This window comes from Mauremys mutica, chromosome 12 (genome assembly GCF_020497125.1).
Source record: "Mauremys mutica isolate MM-2020 ecotype Southern chromosome 12, ASM2049712v1, whole genome shotgun sequence".
In the NCBI taxonomy this organism is placed as follows: domain Eukaryota; kingdom Metazoa; phylum Chordata; order Testudines; family Geoemydidae; genus Mauremys; species Mauremys mutica.
In genome coordinates, this window is record NC_059083.1 from 58,485,164 (window position 1) to 58,507,618 (window position 22,455).

Consider the following 22,455-nt stretch of genomic DNA (forward strand, 5'->3'; position numbering starts at 1 on the left):
CTTCCTCTTGAAAAATCTTGTCCCCCTCATTGGTTCCTCTGGTCAGGTGTCAGCTAGGCTAGGTGAACTTCTTAACCCTTTACAGGTAAAAGAGGCATTAACCCTTAACTGTCTGTTTATGACAGTGCTCTATATATGACCCTGCCAACCTGGTGCCTCCTCAGTTCCTTCTTACCGCCCATGACCATCGGTGGAACTGTGGCTTCTTGCTCAGCAGGCTCTCCACATTTCCCTAGTTCTATATATTTAGTGTTTGTTTTCCTTAGTTAAAGTTAGTTATTAGTTAGTACAGTGTTATTAATTCACTGTCGGGAGGGGGGGGGTTCCCCTTCAACCCGACCGCTCTCTCTCTGGGAACTCAGGGCATGCCTAAGTCCCAGGGGTTCAAACCCTGTAAATCAACAAGTCTATGCCAATGGGAGACCCCCACGGCTCTTGCTTGAAGTGTCTGGGGAAAACACATCAGGCAGATAAGTTCAGGATTTGCAAAGGGTTTTGCCCGAGAATGAAGAAGGAGCGGGAATTTAGACGGAAGTAGCTACTCATGGAGGCAGCACTTAGACCACAACCAGCATCAGAGTAGCAGGACCCAACACCAAGTGCATCAGTGTGTAGTACCCCAGCAGCAGCTCCAGTGCTGAAACTGTCAGAGATGACTTGGCACCAGTTCCATTCCTCAGGTCAGAAGCAGCACCAGACACAAAGGAGGAGTGGTTCCCCGAATTTGGGACCCAACTCCTCGGAACCAGCCAATGAGAGGAGCTGTAAAACCCAGGGAGGAGCCCCAGTGCTGAAAACTGCAGAGCAGCACCGTCGACTTCGGTCCTCAAAGGAGGGCTTTTGAGTCCGGTGCAATTGGATCACTGCAACAGGTGGTGGAGGAGGCACAACTGCCTTCCAACCCAGACACATTTGAGGCCACGAGAGACCTCATAGACATGACGGCATCGTGGTCCCCAGCCCTTTGTGCAAAGCCCCTGATGCCACAGCATGCGGCACTGTCCCGCGGAAAGCCTGCAATGCTCTGCCCTTTGGCGCTGTCAGGGACAAGACACCGCTTGGAGTCCCAGCACCACTTGGAGTCTCAGGGCTGATCACACTTGTGGTGATCAGACTTGTGGCACCGGTTCCACTCACAGTGCCAGTCTGATTCACAGCATCACTCCAGGTGTCGTCAGCACTCCCTTTTGCGGCCTCGATCACCGTCGCGCAGCAGGTCCTGGTCCTGGCACAGTCCATCTTAGCACCATTCTGGGTCATCGCGTGGACCCCGCTTGTGGTACCACTGAGGGGAGGGGCAGGGGGGCGTAAGCACTTCAGGAGGCACTACTAGTAAAAGGCCGCACTGTTCATCGGCACCAGTTGGCACATATCCCAAGAGTGGGACTATGCAGAGTCCATCTCCAAGAGCCTAGGTTACAAGTACCCTTCATTTTTACAGTCGAGTTTACGTATCCTTCAGAACATGGATTTATAAGAAATAGAGCAAGTGTTTTTGGGAACTCCATGGAGTAGACCCTCAGCTGATGGAAACTGCCCACAATGGAGCTATGACATTTTCCACCAGCAGAGGATCTACTCTTACATGCCTAACTATCTGAAGAGAGACATGCCGATTCTCCTGCCCACTCAGCTTCATGCCCCCAATTTGCAGTCAATGATTTTTAGAGCTCTTATATGAATGTAAATGTATAGGAAATTGTATACCGAGCCAGCAGCCAGTTGTGGGTGTGCATCTGAGGCCTAGCCTGACAACCTCACCCGGCAAGCCTTGGAACTACAGATTCTGCACTTTGGGCTCATCTTCATCTCTCCTCCAATCCGCCTGTTGTTTTTTTAGTCTATTTCCCTTTCTTCTTTTTTCTCCTCACTTCAACCTTTGCTTGTTCCCTCGCCCCTCTCTCCCCATTCTGTCCCACACTTTTCACTCCCATTCTCCCTCCCACTCACTCATTCTCTTCCTATAATTTGGTGGCCCATTGGTGGGTTGCAGTGTTGTGCCCCAGACTAATGGAAGGAGAGGTCCTTTCCTTTAGTGGCTTTGTGCAGTTCTGCTCTACGACAGTGAGCTACCATCATAACGTTCTTCCCTAAAGGACTGACTGGGCAAAGAAGAGCTTTGTGCTAGACATCTGCCAATGAGGGACTAAAGTAATAAGGATTAGTAATGCAAATCATGCTGGGTGGAGGCAGTGACTCCACACTGGAGAGGGTATGTTAGAGGGATTTCCCTTCACCCTCTCCCCTGGTTCTTGTCACACAGGCAAAAAGCAGAAGACCAGAAGTCTGAAGTGCAGGCAACACAATGTTTTTTGGGGTTAGTTTCAAGAAAGCATGTCCACAACTCTGATGCCGCAGAGCCTTGTTTCCCAGTGTCCCATTCTCCCCCCTTCTTAGCAGGCATAATTATATGTGAAATGCATGCCCTCAGTCCCACCCCTTACAACTTATGGTCATGTTCTGTTCTGGGGGGGTTGTGACTCTGGGGTCTTCATCCCATCTCTTTTGTATCCCATGGGAGGGGTAAGGAGTGAGGTTGTGCTACGGTCAAGGACACGCATTTCTTTGGCTTTTTAGTGTTTTATACCTTCCTCACAGTCCCCCATTGCCCCTCCTGATAGGTTGCTTGACCTTGCCTTGAGATAGGAGTTGAGGCAGTCTTAAAGTGGGCACGTGTATATTATACTCCCACCATGCCCAGTAACACTTTAACTGTTCTTAGCTGTTCCCATTATACTAACAAACCCGTCTGGCTAGGCAGAAGCAACATACACGGTGTCTTTGTCCTTACGTCACAAATATTAGTAAGAATATAAGTGTATCAAGAATCAAACGGGCAAACGACATAGAATTCTGTCTCAGGCAAAAATAGAGGCCTGAATCCTATATTATCACTAGCACTCCTAACAGGTACACTATGGGAAGGCTGACATTGCATCCCAAAGTTTTTAGCTCAGACTCTTGTACTAGCTTGACTGGCCATAGAGCCCCGTGAGCTTTCTGATGCCATTATGTACGGAGTTTAATGCTTGTAAACTGTGAGAGATCCTACACAAGGCCACTTAGTTCCCCTTCTGAACCATAAGCATTTTAAGTAGCGTATAGGCCTTGTGCAGGCTCTCTGCACAGTATAAATTTGCCCTTAGAGGGTTGCATGCAACCTGGCTTTCTTTGACGGACAGCCACTGGAAAACACAAAGAACTCTCTATAAATCTCATTTACTGTGAATGTTTATTTCAGACACTAATTTGAATAGGTCAGGATTTCAAAGATATCGAAACATCCCCTTTTACTAGTATTATGAGATATTGTTTCAAATTAAAAGGCTATTTTCCCAGACTTGTCATTTGATTCCCAGTAATTGCATTTCAATTTGATATATCTCTTATGTATTTGTTAAACCTCAAGAATGGGTGATTTTATATGTTAATTAAACACTAATTAAATGTAAAGTAAATGCTTAGTTGAAACACTTAATTTAACTTGCTACCAGAAACCTCAGATGTGGTTTTGTGGAGGGGGGTTGGTGGGAAGCTACTTCCTGAAAGGAGGTTCATCATTTTTTTCCTAGAGTTTTAAATGTTTTTTTGCAGCAAGCTGTCCAAAAGATGAGAAATCCTTTGGATTCTGAGCAATGGTGAAGAAAAGGCATTTGAAGTGCAGTGAAGAAAAGGCATTTTTAAACATATAAACCAATAATTGGTATTCTGAAAAAAAGTCAGTTAATAACTTTTTCCACGTGATAATGCATGTATTAAATGTATATTCTAACAAATGGCTATTTTAAAATACCCAGTGTCCTTTATTTTGTCCAATCCTCTGTAATTATAAATAATTGCTATTTATTGTGATGGTTTTTATAGCACTGCTGTAAGTCCACTGAAGACTAAAAACTGTATAAATGTAGTTAAAGCAGCAAAGAATCCTGTGGCACCTTATAGACTAACAACTAACAAATTTAGTTGGCATGTACTGAAAAATAATACACCTTGAGACAGAAAGCATTCCCAAAATAAACATAAAAGGGGGGGGGTATAGAATATGGCTTTGTCTGGTTGGTTTTGCACCAGTTGAGTGCAATAAAGTTTGGCTCACATTGGCGTTCAACAAAATGATAACTTAGGATAATGCAGGATCCTTTGTTGGACAATATGGCTGTGATTTTTTTATTAAATATTTGTATAGAACTATACATTTGCATGGTGCTTTACAGGAAAAACAAACAAGCACAGAAGAAACCCAAACCCTTCACCACCTCCTAGGCTCATGGCAAAAAGCTCTGTCCTCCTTCACAGGACCCGAAACAACTGATAAGAAATGGTCTTCCCCAACCAGAAGACAGAAACATTTCCCCATTTGCCAGCTCTTGCTGGAATTTGGCCTGGTCACACAACGTGAAGCCTTGGAGGTTTTGAAAGACATCTGGCCACCACTTCTGGCTCTCCTAGCTGGTGGAAGCCAGTGGAGAGTGCTTCAGCCTTCCTCTAATGAAGATCAGCAATCCTCTTCAGACAAGGCAAATTACTAGCTCCCCTAATGCAGGCAATAGTGAGGGACACTTTTTTCTACCTGTTCTGAGACAAGACAAATCCACATATCCTGTGTGGGGTCAAAACTCACCCCCATCCTGGGGTTTGACTTAATTAACAAACAATGTGTGAATGAGATGAGGTGACAGACACTCAGGTAACATGATGGCCAGTCCACACATTTCCTAAGCTTGGCTGTACTTTGAGGTCCTACTTCTGGGCTGCTCCGTCTAACCCCTACTTCTTTTGCCTCAGACCCAAGATACTTCTGTCAGGAAAACCCATCTCTAAAACTTGCTTCCTTCCTCTTTATCCCCTGCAGGCTTGATGTTGCGAGTAGAACTCACTACAGCCCTCTCCTCTAACACAGACCTTTAACCCCTTCCTGCTCTGGGGTTTGTCCGTGTACACATCTGATGACTGGCGTGCACCAATCGTACTGTTCATACCACTATTTACATCCTCTGTGAATGCAGCCTAATGTTTGTAATGATCCGCCTTTGTTCCCATACAGCTGTACTTGAGAAGCCTCTGGATAAAAAGGCTGGTAGAAATTATGGCCCACCTGGCACCAAGAAACTCATCTACTTCATTGACGATATGAACATGCCTGAAGTGGACACTTATGGAACAGTGCAGCCCCACACACTGATCAGACAACACATGGACTATGGCCACTGGTAGGTGCCTTCCCCTGCACCGTGCTATTCATGCTGTTAATCTGTCACTAAGCATGCAGTGTTGCTGTAGCCATCTTGGTCTCATGATATTAGAGACTTAGGGCTTGGCTACACTTACAAATTTGCAGCGCTGCAGCAGGGTGTGAAAACACACCCTCTGCAGCGCTGCAAATTGCGGCGCTACAAAGCGCCAGTGTAGTCAAAGCCACAGGGAAGTGGAGTACGGACAGCGCTGGGAGAGTTTTCTCCCTGCGCTGGTGCTTTGATTACACTTAGCGCTTCAAAGCGCTGCCGTGGCAGCGCTGCCGCGGCAGCGCTTTGAAATGCAAGTGTAGCCAAAGCCATAAGAAGTGTGAGGTAATATCTATTATTGGACCCACTTCTTCTTCTGAGGTAACACAAAGCTCTTCTTCAGGTCTGGGGAATTAACTCACAGCATCACAGCTAAATAGGAAGTGGAACAGATTGTTTAGCATAAGTAGTTAACACATTTCAAGGAACCATTCAAGGTGAAGTGGCCCGTTAACACCTCTCCAGTTAGGGGGAGGAAAGGAGTGGAGGGCTGGGGGAAGCATCCAGGGTTGTTAGTGGGTTACAGATAGTTGTAATAAGCCATAAATCCAGTGTCTCTGTTCAGTCCATGATTGTTAGTGTCTAGCAAAGTTATGAATTTAAGCTCCCAGGCTCATCTTTTGAAAGTGTTTTGCAGGTTTCCTTTGAGGGTGAGGACTGATAGGTCAGATGTAGAGTGATCGCTGTGTGGAAAGTGTTCACCCACAGGTGATAGGGTGTTTTTGTCTTTTATCAAGGTTTCATAGAAACTGTGGATGAAAAGTAGAGAATGGTTCCGAACCCCCCTGTGCCTTGGGGCAATGTGTATCCAGATCTGGACTGTGTGGGTTCTACCTCTCTCTATAATTATTATTATTATTTGTATTGCAATAGTACCTATGAGGCCCAGCCTGGGACCATGGCCTGATTGTGCTAGGTGCTGTGCAGACACAGAACAAGTCTCTGCCTCAAAGAGCTTACAAGAGACAACAGATGGCTATAGACCGGCAGGAGAGTACAAGGAAACAATGAGACAATATTGGTTGATGTGAGAGGCAGTGGCTTCAACACACCCATGGCCTAACCACAGTCAGTTTATGTCTGAACCGTTATGTGCCTTACTTGGAACTGGAGATGGGCCTCAGCTCTGTCTCTATTGTGAGCTACCGCAGCACTGGACACTTATTCCCACATGCTCTTGTTGAGTTTAATATTATCAGAAGCGGAGTCACTAACAACATTTAGTGTGTCCATATTAACTGTGAATTGTTTTGGTGTCCAAAAATCTGTAGAGTTCCCTGTTGTCTCCTGTTCATAGGTGCTCATAGTTCATTTGTTTGTGTAGTTTTAATGATCCCTTGCTAGTTCATATTGAAATAGTTGCAGATAAGCCCTAGATTCATGTGCCTAGACTCAGTGTTGGAAAATGGTTTCTTAAAGAGGAAAAATTACTTGCCAAGGGAGGACCTGGTGTCAAATCCGTGCAACTGTGTTTGGAAGCTGAACTGTGTTGCCCTTATTAATAGATGATACACTAGGGCTGGTGAGTGTATAGCACACTTACTCTGTTGAGTGCATGCTCCTCAGACACATACATCCAATACTCCAGCCCTGGCACTGTGGTGTGCTACCCAGGGGCTAGATGGACGTGCACAACTGCAAGACTATTGCTGATGCACTCAGATACAGCACCGTCACCTATACATGCATATGTGTCAGATTCCCTCCACGTTCCCAGTCAGGAAGCTGAAATAATTACATAAGGCACAATTCCCTTCCCATCTCTATATGCGGGGAGGGGTAGCTTGCAGTCTTTAGTTAGTGCTTAGTAGTAACAATTTGGCTTCATAGTGACATGAAAGGGAATAAAGACCGCCTCAGGGTGAACATGAGGATCACAGAAGATGCAAAACAGAAAAAGAAAAATTGAGAGATGATGTGGATATATGATCAAAAAGCACATGACAGGGTCCCATATTCGTGGATCATTGAGACACTGAAAATGCAATAGGTTAATCCAAAGTTCATTTCCTTTGTGCCCCAATCTACAGCTAACTGGAACACTTAGCTCAGCCAGGAAGGTACTCTCATTGATGGCATCCAGATTAAAAGAGGAATCTTGCAAGCACTTATCACCAGTGCTGTCCGTGGTATTGATGCCCCCACTGACATGAATTCTCCGTGAGCTAAATTGCGGTTATTAAATCAGCGAAGAGCAACAACCAGTTAACCATTTGTTTTACATGAATGATCTGGAATTATATGGACTGTCACAAAAGAAGATGCAGAGAACGATGACGTGTGTAGGAAAGTTTGATGAAGCTATAGTCAGTTGACTAACCGGATAACTGCCGGCGTGATCAAGTGGAGTCAAGAGGAGAAGCAAAAAATTGACGTCCAAACAAGAAACCTCCTGGTGATAGACAGAATAATGAATATATATCAAGACATGGACAGGATGTACATCCAACGATGCAATGGAGCAAAAAGTGTGCTATAGGTAGAGGTAGCAATTGACAATGAAGAATATAATATCAAACTATGTAAGAAGTCAGCCAGAGTAAAAGATCATCTAGTTGCGATAACAAGCTAAGGCAGAGTGCATCCCAGCCCAAGAAAGCATAAAGGAAAGGAGAAAGCAAACTGCCAAAGAAAGACTTGGAAAGATTTACACAGAAATCAATGCACAGACAGCGGTGGAGAGCTCAAACCCATTAGTGATCAAAGATTAACAGATTCATGTCTTGTAGGTGGATACCTGAAAAGAGAGACCAAGAGCCTCAGTGTGAGTGCACAAGAACAGTTGTTAAGACTTAACTATGTTTGAAACAAAATTGACTGACAGAACTGCTCCCCAAACTGCAGTGTGTGTGTTTTGAAAAGGAAGAGGTGGTGGAGCATATTGTGGAAGCCACCACAATATTTGTAATAAAGATCTCTTCAAATCCTTGTTAATTATTAATTGGCTTCCACAATATATTGAGCACTTCCAGGAGCCTGGCTGGGAGAGAATACAGCAGTAGACACAATGAAATCACCAAGTGTCTTCATTGGCGCCTCTGTGGCAAGTATTGATGTAAAAGAGCCATGTGGTATTATGACCACCAAATTGAAAGTGCTCCAGAGAATGCAGAGGCTCAGATTTTATGGGATCTGGTAGTTGTCACAGACTGAATGGTGCAGGCAAACAGGCTGGACAGAGTTGTAGTAGAAAAGAAGACAAACAAGATCCTGTTAATTGCTATTGCCATCCCAGCAGACAGAAAGATAAAAAAGAAACAAGAAGAGAAGATGGTGAAGTATGAAGAACTCTGCCATGAAGAGGAAAACAATGAAAAACTACAACAAATACAATCTCAGGGCTAGTCTACACTTACTGTCCGGGACGACGCGGTGAGTTCGACTTCTCGGAGTTCGAACTATCGCGTCTAGATCAGATAGTTCGAACTCCGGAAGCGCCGCGGTCGACTCCGGTACTCCACCACTGCAAAAGGCGGTGGCGGAGTCAACCTTGGAGCCGCGGACTTCGATCCCGCGGCATCTGGACGGGTAAGTAGTTCGAACTAGGATACTTCGAGTTCAGCTACGCTATTCACGTAGCTGAACTTGCGTACCCTAGTTCGACCCCCGCCCTTAGTGTAGACCTGCCCTCAGTGATCACTTGGAACAATCGGTAAGGGTATGAATGGGCAGCTCCAGAACACGTTAGATTGCAAGACATCATGATCAGTGCCTCCAGAGGACAGCGCTGTTGGGCACTGCAAGAATTTTAAGGAAACTCAAAGGAAAATGAGTGCATTTGAGCATCTAAAGTACAGGAATTCTGCAGAGTTTAACAAAAATCCTGACTATTCAGTCCTAGAGTTGGTTCATGGTTAGGATTTATTGGTAACTCATGGGCATAAATTTTAGACAATAACTTTCCGCTTTTTATGCTTAAAGATCTTGTATGTTGTGAAGGCTGTTTGTTTAAAAAAAAAATCCCCATGATGTGGTACTGAGGGATAATAACAATAGTACTTGTTGTGCCTAAAAGCCGTCAACTGAAATCAGGACCCCATTGAGCTAGTCCCTGTACAGACACACAGGAAGGCATGGTCTTGTCCCAAAGAGCATAGTCTTTGATTCTGGGTCTTGGTGCATGAGCTGAAGTCATCTGGGTTACACAAGTGTGTTACCACTGCTCCAGACCTGGCCCTGACGGGAGGATGTGCTGCTACAAGTCTGTTGCTAATAGGCTGCAATTATTGTGTTGTTTTGTTTGCCACAGGTACGACAGAAACAAACTGTCCCTGAAGGAGATCATGAATGTGCAGTATGTGTCATGTATGAACCCCACTGCAGGGAGTTTCACCATCAACCCACGGCTTCAGGTAGGGTCAATTAATCGACACACTGCTAATCTATTAAATCACTGGTGGAGTTAGAATATTATCAGAATGGTCTTTAAAAGAATAACCCGGAGGGGCAGATTATGGCCATGACGCTGTAGTTAATACTGCAGCCTCAGGAAATGTGGCCAAATTCTGCTGTCACTTACATTAATGTAAATTCATTTAAATCAGTGGAGTTACTCTAATTTACACTGGTGGAACAGAAAGCAGAACTGTCCCTTAGTCCTCATTTTTGGCCCCTTTCCCACCATATTTCCTAACACATTACTGCTCACAGTTTGAGATGGACTCTCACTTTTGCCAGCCAGCCAACAGCCTTCACAGTCATGCAGATTGAGTTTGCTTTTATTTATCTAGTGTTATCCCGGGAATGTAGTTACTCACTTTCTCTGGTTTGGGTTGTAAAAATCCTCATGCGACTAACTGCATTTTCCTTTGCCAAAGAGATGAAATACAATGAAAATAGGAAAGAAGATGATCCAGAGTTATAATACCTAACGCTAACATGAATTTGGAAAAGATATTAAACCTCATGCTTCAGGGCTTAAGACAGCCACTGACTGTCAGGGATTAGGAGGAGACCTAACATAGGAGGCAGATCATACCACATCTGCTTTGTGCCAGGTTGCTTGTTCCATCGTCCAAAGCATCTGGTTCTGGCCAATGTCAGAGAGAGGGTAGTGCACTAGCTGGATCTCAGCTCTGAACCAGTCTGGCAATTGCTTCGTTTAATAGGCAGCAGGTTTAAAACAAATTTAAGGAAGTACTTCTTCACACAATGCATAGTCAACCTGTGGAACTCATTGCCAGGAAGTGTTGTGAAGCCCAGAAATGTAATGGGGTTCACATCAGAATTAGATAAGTTTATGGAGGATAAATCCACCAATGGCTATTATTCAAAATGGCCAGGGATATAACCCCATGATCTGGGTGTCCCTAAGCCTCTGACTCCCAGAAGCTGGGACTGGACAGCATGGGGTGAATCTCACAGTAATCTCCCTGTTCTGTTCATTCCCTCTGAAACATCTGGCACTGATCACTGTAGGAAGAAAGGATACTGGGCTAGATGGACCATTGCTCTGACCCAGTGTGGCCGTTCTTATGTTCTCCTATTTAACTTGTAAAAAGTGTTCTCTTATCTGAGCTTGTTTATTTGCCATTTTGACTTAAAAACTGTAACATAATGACCATGAAATGCAATTGACAGTTCCACCCTTTGGGAGCGGATGCCTCAGAAGTGGCTCATCAGCTTGAGCTATTGGGATGAGAAATCACAGTAGGAAAACGGATTGCTTTCTGATCAGCTCAATGAGCCCAAACTCCCATTCAGCAAGAAAGGAGGCCAACCCAGTCTGAAACCTTTCTTTGTTTTCCTTCCCTCCCTCAGCGCCACTTCAGTGTGTTTGCTCTCTCCTTCCCTGGATCGGAAGCTTTGTCCACCATCTACAGTGTCATTCTAACTCAGCATCTGAAATGGGGGAATTTCTCTGGGCCTGTGCAGAAATCCTCTCAGCAGCTGATACACCTGGCACTGGGCCTGCACCAGAAAGTAGCTGCTACTTTCCTGCCAACGGCTATCAAATTCCATTATATTTTCAACCTCAGAGACTTCTCCAATATCTTTCAAGTAAGTGCAGTAGCTTTCCTCCTGGGGCACTCAAAGGTTGACTAAAGGTAGGATGTGGTACTTATGGGTGTGTGGTCCCCTCTCTGTGCCAGTCCAGAACAAATTAACATTAATGGGAGGTATGCAGCCTCACCGGGGCTCCGTATGCTCCATGTGGCGTTCAGCCCAGTCTGCCAAGAAAATGACAACACACATTTTTTTTTTGGAGTAAAATATTTTTTCACGTAGTAACTAAGACCCAGATCCTCCAGGATACTTAGGCACCTAGGTACTTTGGAGGATCTCTGGACCTGAAGTTCCTTCCCCTGTTGCCCTTGTGGTTTCCCCTTTGTTAGACATTCAAGCCTGTGAGATCAGCTGAGGAGTGAGGAAAACGGTTAGGGTTGCCAGGTGTCTGGTTTTTGACCGGAACGCCCAGTCAAAAAGGGACACTGGTGGCTCAAGTCAGCAACGCTGACCAGTCTGTTAAAAGTCCGGTCAGCGGCGCAGTGGGGCTAAGGCAGGCTCCCTGTATACTGTGACTTTGCGCAGCTCCTGGAAACAGCAACATGTTCCCCCTCCAGCTCCTACGTGTAGGGGCAGCCTGGTGGTTCCGCACGCTGCCCCCGCCCCAGATGCTGGCTCTGCAGCTCCCATGAGCTGGGAACCATGGGCAATGGGAGCTGTGCGGGCAGTACCTGCGAACGGGACAGCGCGCAGAGCCACCTGGCCATGCCTACGCATAGGAGCCGGAAGGGAGACATGTCACTGCTTCCAGGAGCTGCCTGAGGTAAGCACTGTCCAGAGCCTGCACCTCTGACCCCCGTCCCATGCCCCACCTCCCCTTCCCTGGCCCTGATCCCCCTCCCACCCTCTGTCCCAGCCCAGAGCACCCTCCTGAACCCCAGATTCCTCATTCACGGCCCCACACCAGAGCTTGCACCCCCAGCCAGAGCCCTCATCCTTCCCCCCGCACCCCAGGCCCCTGGTCCTGCCCCAGCCTGGAACCCCCTCCTGCACCCAGAACCCACACCCCCAGCCCAGAGCCCATACCACCTCCCACACCCCCAGACCCCTGCCTCAGCCCAGAGCCCCCCCACACCCTGAACTCCTCATTTCTGGTCACACCCCAGAGCCCGCACCCCCAAGCAGAGCCTTCACCGTCCCCTGGACCCCAAGTCCCATCCCCAGCCTGGTGAAAATGAGCAAGTGAGTGAGGGTGGGGAGAGTGAGCAATTGAGGGAGGGGGGATGGAGTGAGCAGAGAAGGGGCAGGGCAGGGGACGGGGAAAGGGTGTTTGGTTTTGTGCTAGTAGAAAGTTGGCAACCCCAAAAGAGGTCCAGTGATTAGGGGTTCTAGCCTAGATCTTAAGAGAGAGAGGTTTGATTTCCTTGTTCATGCACAGATTTCCTGTATGACCTTGGCCAGGTCACCTAGGTCTAGATTTTTAATGATATTTAGGTGTTGTTACACTCAGTGTCGCAATGCCTAACAGAATTAGGATCCTAAAGCTCATTTTCAAAAGGGATTTAGGGACTCAGGAACCAAAATCTCATTCATAGGTAATGGGGTTTAGGCTCCTAAGTGCCTAAATCCCCTAAAATGATATTAATGATCCTAAATCAGTTAGGTGTTGCAATGTTGAGGGCCAGTGCCTAAATACCTTTAACAATCTAGTCTCTCTAGGCCTCAGCTGCCCACATGTAAAATGGAGAGGATAACCTGCCCTCCCGCACACGAGGGCTGGGGGATAAATACACTGAAGGTTGTGAGGCACTCATGTTATGGAAGGGTTGCTAGGGAAGGCGCAGACTGTTGGGAAGTATGAGTGAGGGTGATTTCTATGAGAGAGAAGAACGGGTGAGCAGTTGTTTCTCAAACGTAAGATCAGTCACAGCCCCGTAGTGGGAGTAGATGACAGAAACAAATTAAAACAAGCCCATGATGAAGGCCAGGCTTTGTGAATGGGCTGAGTGAAACACAGTGGCACTGTGCTTTCCATGGCACTCACTGGCTGCCGAGACAGACTCTGCTCACCAGAAATAACAGGGAAGGAGAAGAACTCTCCAGTCCTTCAGGGGTGATGAAAGAAGGAGCAGAAATAGCAGCAGAGAAAACCATGTTGTAACTTGCCCCCAGATCAGAATTCATTACAAATACATGGAAACAAATCATTGTTCTGCCTCTGCCAAGCCCCAGTCTGTGGTGAGGCTGATACTAGTCGGGGAACTGGTTGATCATGTTGATTGTTATTTCAGGTTAAGACTCTACCTCTACAGACATTTGTTTAAATATTTGCTTTCTGCACATCTCAGAAATAGCGACTGCAAAGCAACACCCATGCCCTCGAGGACAGACCTCTACTTCTTATGCCATTGTTCTGCTCCCCTAGCCCTCCTCCCTTACCTCTTGGTGAAAGCATTGCCCTTCCCTTGCTCAACTCATGCCTCTTACCTCTCCACTCTGAAGCCTTCTCCCATTTCACCTCTGCTGTCTTCTCACATGCTCAGTCCTGGAGCTTCCTCCAGCCCCCTGATGCTCAAGATGATCATTTTCATCTCTCCTGAAACTCCTCCTGCAGCACTGTGCAACTCCAGCGAACCCATGAAATAATCCCTTCCTCTGGCCACCAGGGCACTGTGTGTTTGTACCAGCCTGTCTAGCTATTGGTCAGCTTCTTGAAAGCACCTATCTCCAGCCCCCCCTTGCATCATTCACTACAAACCATACATCAGTGTACTGAGTGAGGCAAGGGCTCCTCCAGAGTTACATTAACACCCCCCCCCTCACACACACACACAGACACACACACATATGCTCAGCTGCCACATGCTTCTAAATGTCATAGTAACATCATACCAGGTGTATGGTGGATGCCCAAGTGGCAATTTGTAAAGGGCTGTAACTAACTCAAATCCAAACCAATTCCCACTGGATCACTGAAAGGTGATTCTCCTTAAGGAGACCAAGTCCCCTGCTAAACATGAGCTTTTGACTCCGTTGTCTCAGCACCAAAAAGAGGTTGCACGATTTTTCTTTTATAATGGGAAAAGTTATTTTTTTTCATTCTTCTCATATTCCAAAATAGCCACACAGTTTTGCTCAAAGAGTTCTGAGGCAGAGATCAAAACTAGAAGCCTAGAGGAGAAAAGTTTTGGATAGTCATGAACAGCTTACCGTGGAAGCTGAGAATGGGAACTGTTACACGCCCTGACTATAGCCCTTGCTGTCACTTTTGCTGTCACTGTTTTAAAAGTGCATGTCTTTAAGGTCAGGATCTTGTAACCCATCAGAACTAAGTAAAAACCTTTTAGAAACTAATGGAAAGCCAAGAATCTCAGCTCTGCTGCAGGCTGGAGCAGGAGCTTATAACTCCCCTGGGTCAGGGAGTATCAGACCTTAAAAACTGTCAGTGGTGGAAGGCTGTGTCTCATCAGGCCTTGGCTTCAGATTAGGGTCACTTCAAATCCCTGCATTTAGCCAAGCTGTATTTTGAAGGGGTGACTAGGGAAGAAGAAACATTTTTATGGCAAGTTGTTTTATTTTTTTAAATGAGGTCTGTTTGAAAGGCGCTCAGAGGCGTGGAGTTGTCCTCACAGAGCTGCATTACAGGGCAGAGAGCAGGTGAAGTGATAAGAGCTGCAGGTTGCTTCTGGTTATCGGTTGCAAAAGGAAAGAAATCATGTTTCCTGTTGTAGCTGTTTGTTTAGGTTGTGGTTCGGTTTTCCTTGAAACCCTTCCTCAGCAGACCATCATCTCCTCCTTTACTGAGATGTCTCAATTTCCCATCTAGTTTGCCCTGTTTGTGGAAGCTGATGTGGAGAGCACTGAAATCAGCACTGAGCTCTCTTTGCCTTTCCAGTCACACTGAGTTACGGTAAACGCATCACATTTTCAAACTGAAAAACAGAAAATGCAAAAAGCATTGTTGTGCCATAGCGTGGAATCCTTAGTCGTCAGAAAAAGCAGATAGAGAAATCTCACTTGCCTTATCCTTTGGATGGATAAAGAAATGTGCAGATGCCAGTACTGTAGATAATAGTATTAAGGCCTTTTAAAATTCAGTTTAATCCTGAATATACAATCAAGTGCTTGAGCATATAATAGCTTCATATATAAAGGGCCTTCAGTGAATGTTCTCCCACCAGCTATTTTCTAACTGCAGGAGCAGCTCATGTTAACAGGTATGTGGCAGAAAACCTATGCAAATTGAAACTCCGGAGGGGTCCACCTTTTAACTTTCTGCCTTTGTGATGTTTTATTGCTGACTCTGCACAGATGGTTAACTGCTGTTCCACTTTTGATCTGCTCAAAGAATCTGTCATTATGACATTATCTTAGCTGTAGCTAAATATTGAATCAGTGACTTACAATCCCTGCCTGATTCCCTTTGTCAAAACAGGCTGACAGTCCTTATTACAAGGACTGTGCTAATTGTATCACTCCAGGCTTAGTTGCGGCTGCTAATGGAGAATGAGTAAATGAAAATCTACCTGTGTATGTGAATATTACCCAGAAGAGTATGCTCCAAAGTAGCCATCTGCAGAAATTGTTTCTGACAGCGATCTGATGACTTGTTGCTTTTATGTTGTTCAGACTTTCTGAGTGCCTGTATATATAATACTCAATGCCAGCTTGATTGGCAGGTTAATGGCCTGCATTGCACAGTGAGAGTGACTCACTATGGATTGCACTGAAGGTGAATCCTAGTGGAATTCACTCCATTTTTCTCCAAAACGCTAGAGGGTTTAGGCTAGACAAATAAATGACGTAGCTGAATGTGAAGGAACCTGACACAAACCTAGTGGCTGGAGGGTCTTCTGGCAGTACTGCGTAAACTGTGTCAAATGGTGCTCAAATTCGCCTTGATTAGACAAGAATGTTCCATGCCCTCCTTTTGGGACTTGGAGCACCTACAAGCTATTCTAGAACAGTGGTGGCAGGTCCCGAATATTGCTATTGAATGTGATTTCCTCCACTGTTCAACTGCTCTTCTCCCTTTGGCCAGGCCAGGATGAACCACAATGGTCCAATTGCTAGGTGATGAGTCGGCATTATATTATTAGGTCAGAATATGTTTACGGGGTGGTTTGCTATACTTGTTACACTTGGCATGCCAAAGTGACACTGGAAACAGCCTGTCAGATCAGAAGGTGACCCTGCAGACTATTGTGACCCTGCAGACTATTGCCTGGTACCAGGTTTGCTTTAGAATTGCTCTAGTCTCCACAGGAGCACATTGGACAAATTGCCAAGTGGTAGGGAGATGAGTTGGGGATTGGCTTTGATAAAGCAGAAGAGAAACTGACAATTGCTTTGGATAGAAACAGGAAGACTGGGAGAAAGTTGCACCTGGAAGTACTGAACCAGTGGAGAGACAGGACTTTCTTTGGCCAATAGGCAAGTACATTTAGAGCTGCTACGGAATGGAAAAGCTGCAAGTCAGGTCTGTACTTATGGGCATTCCTTTGTGGTTTTGAATAGGAATAATGAGAATGTTTCCCAAACTGCTGGCAGGAGGGTGCAGCTGCTGTCTGTGAGCCAAGAGACAACAATGCAAAACTCAAATCCACAAAACCTAGGAGATACAGTGTAAAGCTGTGTACCTACATACATCACCTATCAACACAGATGCTCATCGGCTGGGAGGAAGAATGGCCCATGGTTAAATGCTAGGCTAGAGTTAAGAGAGCTGGGTTCAAGTCCCTGCTCTACCACAGAGTTCCTCTGTGACCTTCAGCAAGTCTCTTAGCCTTTTGCCCAAATCCTCAGAAGTCGTTAGGCACCAAACTCCCATTGATTTCAACAGAAATTAGGAGTCTAAATACCTTAGAGGCTCTGTGGCTCTGTTTGCCATGTAGAACAGTACTTCCCCACCTCCCAGGGGTGTTGTAAGGATAACAACACTAAAGGTTGGGAGGTGCTCTGATCCTGTGGGAATTGGGGCCATATAACGAGAACCTTTTACAAACACACACTAGCAAATCAGCCCTGCTCAACTACATAGTCTCTTACAGACCGGCAGGCCTCATATCAGTCTTGCCTCCTCCATTGTCCCTCGATCCCAGCTATCTCAGCTCAGGGAATCCCTATTCCACTTCATGTCCCTCTCTGTTGTGGGACTGCGACTGTGTGACTTGCCTGCCATTCCCAGAATTCCTTTCCAGCTCTTCCGAAGCAACGCCAGGGCAATGCACTGGAAATGGCTTGTGCTCTGTTTTTGTCAATAAGAGGAAGGCTATTCTGCCTTACGGTGCTGTGCCAAAGGACTCCTAAAGGAACGCTGTCCACACGCTTTCCCAGACATGGTGACACACTGCATTTGCTTGAGCTGGGAACAACCCCCACCAAAACCCCAACAGCCTATTCTTGGTGGCTGGCCATATGGAGGCTGAGTGTATGTGTTCTGACTCTCCATACACACTGTATTCCAGTTTGGCTGGCTGCTTTGCCCCTCTCTTTCCCCGGCCCTCCATGTCATTGTTCTCCCATTGCACACCCCAGAATTGTAGCTGTTGTGTATAGGAACTGGGAGTGTCTCTTTAGAGAGAACACAGAGAGCACCACTAGAGGGCTCACTCACTATTGACTTGGAACCTGACTGTGCCTGTGTGATTTCTTCCTGTTGTGTGCACTAAGGACACAACAGTAGCCCTGGAGGAGTAGCTTGTGAACACCCACCCCGCTGCTGCAGTACTTCGAATCATTCCTTCCATGTTGATCACATGGACAAGGGCAGGGGCGGCTGTAGTTTTTTTGCCGCCCCAAGCACGGCAGGCAGGCTGCCTTCGGCGGCTTGCCTGCGGGAGGTCCCCAGTCCCACGGATTCGGCGGCAATTCAGCGCTTAACAGAGCCAGCTATTTTTTAAAATTATTTTAATTTGTAATTGAACTAAGAGGATTAAAAGTCATTTATTTCTGGGACATTTTTATACAGGATAAGCTGTGATTTTTACCCCCTTGTTATAACCCTTGTACTAGGGCAGCTTCAGCGTTTACTCCTCGCAGCCCCCTTTGCGCCTCTCATCAGCCCAGAGTATGGTAATCCTGGACTCCATCCATACCCCTAGCAAGCAGGGAAGGCTGTGCTGTGACCCTTGGCATGGCATTACTGGCCATCATCTCAGCAGGGCATAGTTATGATAATGGAGGCTAGGAGCCATCTGTCCTGTTTTCTCCATTTCCTCCACAAATTTTTGATTGCCTGTCCAGAAAGCCCCAGTGAGCCAATTACTTTGTTTTACAGGATGCAGTGCTCAGGAGATAGGAACCATGAGCAAAACAAAATAAACCCAGCATTCGTGGTTCATTTTATACCTTTTTGCACTTCAAGTCTGGAATGAGTGTGATAATATTTCAGGTTTTGGATGAATGCTTGGAATGTTGAATTATTAAACATCAAATAGTTGAAAAACAAGATTGCAAATCATCCGTTTATTCCCAGTGTATTTATTCCTAGCATATGGCAGTATGCAAAGGAAAGGCCGATGGAGGTCCAGACTGCTCCAAGGCTGTACTGCATGCACATTCCCAACAGAGGCCTTTACTGTTCCTAGTTCTGCTGTCTAGGGCAGTAATATTTCCATGTAAAGATGATGCAATGTATTTCAGGTGTGCCGTGGTGGCAGCAGAAGGAAGAAGGAACTTCATGGTGTCTTCCACCACACGAACCCCTTGTAGCCATGTAGCACTGAATGTGTGTCTGCTCTGGGGAGCACATGGGTGTAGAAAGATTGCTCCTTTAGCGGTGTAACACAGAGCCACGAGGTATCTCGGGCCATACTAGACAGTAATTCCGGGGCTGCACTCTTGGTCCCAGATTATACGAATGGCTGAACTTGTAAAAATAAACCAGTAGTTCTCAACCTATTTACCATTGTGGGCCGCATATGCAGTTCTCTGTGTGTTACGTGGGCCACATCTACACAGTATATATACTATCTGAATGGCTCTGAGGATGGCATATGGGCTGCAGCTGTGTGTTGATTAGGCCACAAGTGGCCCATGAGTTGAGAACCACTGCTATAAACCAAGAAAAGTGCAATGATTGGTTTTCCATGCAAGGCTCCTTTCCATTGGGAGATGAGTCTTGTCCAGCACCCTCATCAATTCACATTGTTGATGGGCGGGGCTAAGTGCATGCTGCAGCCTATCTGAACTGCTTTCTTTGGGCCTTGCCTGGTTAGTTAATATATCTCAGACCAAGGTCTGGACCCAGTAATGAAGTCAAGGTTTCTGTGCTGTAAATCCATCCATGGGGATTCTCCCATCCTGCCTGCCTGCATCCTGGCACTGGGAGCCAGAGAGATGTGCTGACATGTAAATACGATTTAACTGATGTTTGTTATCATGCTATGTGCCGCCACTGGCTATGAAGACATCTGCTTCCAGACCAAGGGAGGTATTAATGAGTGTAGTGGTAGCAAAACAGCTTGCGAGTGTGGGGATCTGCTGCTGAGGACTATTAGAGGCAGGTGTAACCTGCTGTGGAAGCGCAGAGGGATAAGATGGACTGAACTGCACTGTTGCAGTGATTTGTCTCATTGTGTAGAGATAATCATGTTATATGGTTTGTAAGGCTAACATCAATGTTCAGAAATAAGCAGCTCATTCAGAGAAGGGCTTGGATGCTACACACACAGTCTTTGCCAAGTTCTATTAAACCAGCTGCATGTGCTAGACAGAGCAGTGAAACATATTGGCAGCTCCATCCATCCAGACAATCACTATGCTCTCAAGTGAATTCACCCAGGAAAATGATAAAAGACAAAACCACCCCATCACCTGCGGGTGAACACTTCTTTCACAAAGCGATCACCCTGTGTCTGACCTCTCAGTCCTTATCCTCAAAGAAAACTTACACAAACACTTGCAAAAGACAGGCATGGGAGCTTAAATTAATAACTTTGCTAAACAGTAAAAATTATGGACTGAACAGAGACACTGGATTTATGGCTTGTCACAACCATCTATAACCCGCTAAACCCCCTTTTTGTCCTATTACAGCAGAGGTGTTAACGGGCCACTCTATCTTGAAGGGTCCCTTACATTACAATACGTGCTAACTACTTATGCTAAACAATCTGTCCCACCTTGCATTTTGCTGTGATGCTGGGAGGACCTTCCCCAGATATGAAGAAGAGCTTTGCATAAGCTCCGAAGCTTGTCTCTCTCACCAACAGAAATTGGTTCAATAAAAAAATATTACCTCACCCACCTTGTCTAAGACCAGGAGGTATCACCAGACCTGATGGTTTCAGAGAGGCCCAGTGATCCCTGCCATCCCAAGGCTGACGTGCTGGACAGAACCCTTCCAAACTTTCAGGTGTCAGCTGTTTTCAAAACACAGTTTGGTTCAGGAAAAAATATGCCAATTTGCCAATCCTCAAATGTAAAAAACCCCAATCAAGCCATGGGCACTTGATGAGCAAGAGCATTTTAGATTGCATTTTAGTGCATTTTATATTTTATGTATAAATAATTAGACATAAGGAATAAAGCTTTATATTTAATTCATGTCATTAAAAACCTTATGTATTGTTAATAGGCTTAGTTATAGGCAACATCTCTTTGAAATATCATTCTTTTGTGCATTTTAATAGGGTGCATTGTAAACACACCACTGTAAGCTGACAGCAGCTAATACTTACTCTAGACAGCACATGCCTAATTAAAGTCACTTATTTTATGTTGTTTTTTTTAAAGTCTGCTCACTCGAGATTTCCAAACTGCTTTTCTCTCTTTGCTGGGAGCACAAGGGAGATACTGGGAAGCTGTGGGGAGGTGAAGGGCCCTGATTCTGGGCTGAGGAGCACTCAGTTCAGCTTGGAGAGGTCTCCTGAGCCTCAGTCACAGTGCACTGGGCCAAGACCTTTGCAGGGCCTGATTTAGACACTCCAGGGCCCCCATGGCTCTGCTGCTCACTTGGTGTGGTGATGCCAGGGGGACCACCTTTTCCTCCCAGAGAGGCAGCAACAGCAGCAGGGGACCCCTTTGCCCCCAGGAGTAGTGGCTGCTGCCGTGCCTCTCCCCTCAAGAGCAGCAGGGTCCAGAGAGCACTAACACCCCAGCTGCTGGGCGCAGTATATCTGCTTGGGTGGGTGGGCCAGGCTCACTGCACCTTCTAATCTTCTCTTGGTAGGAAACTCCAATCACACCCTCTTCCTCCCACCTGCACTCATTGTCCTGGCAGCCAAGGCAGGGAGGGGGACTGGGGTGATCTTCCTGGGGCTGGGTACAGGGAGGCAGTGCTGCCTAGTGGCTAGAGCGCTGTACTGGGACTCGGGTGGCCTGGGTTCTATTCCTGGCTACAGCATTGGCCTATTAAAGTGACTCCTCCAAGGTCGCACACCTTCCTCTGCTTTAGTTTCCCCAGCTGTGGAATGGGGATGATGATACACAGCTCCTTTGTAAAGTGCTTTGAGATCTGCTGGTGAGCTGCTCTTTGTAAGAAGGGGTTATTAGTATGCTGGTTATTAGTATGCTGGTTACCTGCGGTGCAGGATGGTGCCGAAGCAATTAGGTCAGTTCTTCCATGGCCAGTGACCTTCTGTGCTTCCTTGCCATTATACTTTGGACCAATTTTGGAGTCCTTCATGCACAAAACAAAGCAAAAGCAGCACAAACTGCTTTGCTGCAGGCACACTGGGAAGCCAAGGGGAAAACAGTCTGCATTCTCCAGGGGCTATCTGGGTAGGGAGTTACTCAGTAATCCTGCTGCATGCTTACTACAGTAACTCTGCATTTGTCATGCTTCACCCCCAAACCTGGCATGTTAGTGCAGATACAGGAGAAGCCATGTGTGCTGTGTGTAGTTGATGTGTGTGTGTGTATTTGTTCTCTACAGGGCATTCTGTTTTCTACCCCGGAGTGTCTGAAGGCTCCCCAAGACTTGGTGAAGCTCTACCTGCATGAGTCAAACCGTGTGTACCGGGATAAGATGGTTGATGAGACAGATTTCAGCACATTTGATAAAATGCAGACAGAGACGGTAAAGAAGTTCTATGATGTAAGTATTGCAGTTGGTGTCTGTCAGATTAACATGCCCTGGGATACCCTCTTGGGGCTAGCTGCACAGGAGGCAGAGGTGGATTTAGGAAAAAAAATAAGTGGACCCAAAGTCTGCTCAAGACTTCTTATGTGTTTGGCGATGGACATTGCTGGGGAGAACACAGGGCAGGGTGTCCGGGCTTTT

The 22,455-nt window shown here is 46.1% G+C and overlaps 1 protein-coding gene across 1 annotated transcript in view; it reads left to right on the forward strand.

Moving 5' to 3' along the window:
* The window catches only part of DNAH9 (dynein axonemal heavy chain 9), a 385,294-nt gene that overhangs the window by 137,970 nt on the left and 224,869 nt on the right, over positions 1-22,455 (forward strand). The window contains exons 39-42 of the mRNA XM_044984418.1: positions 5,045-5,210; positions 9,532-9,634; positions 11,043-11,282; positions 22,108-22,269. Of these exons, the coding sequence (XP_044840353.1) occupies positions 5,045-5,210; positions 9,532-9,634; positions 11,043-11,282; positions 22,108-22,269 (671 nt within the window). The remainder of the gene's footprint in view (positions 1-5,044; positions 5,211-9,531; positions 9,635-11,042; positions 11,283-22,107; positions 22,270-22,455) is intronic.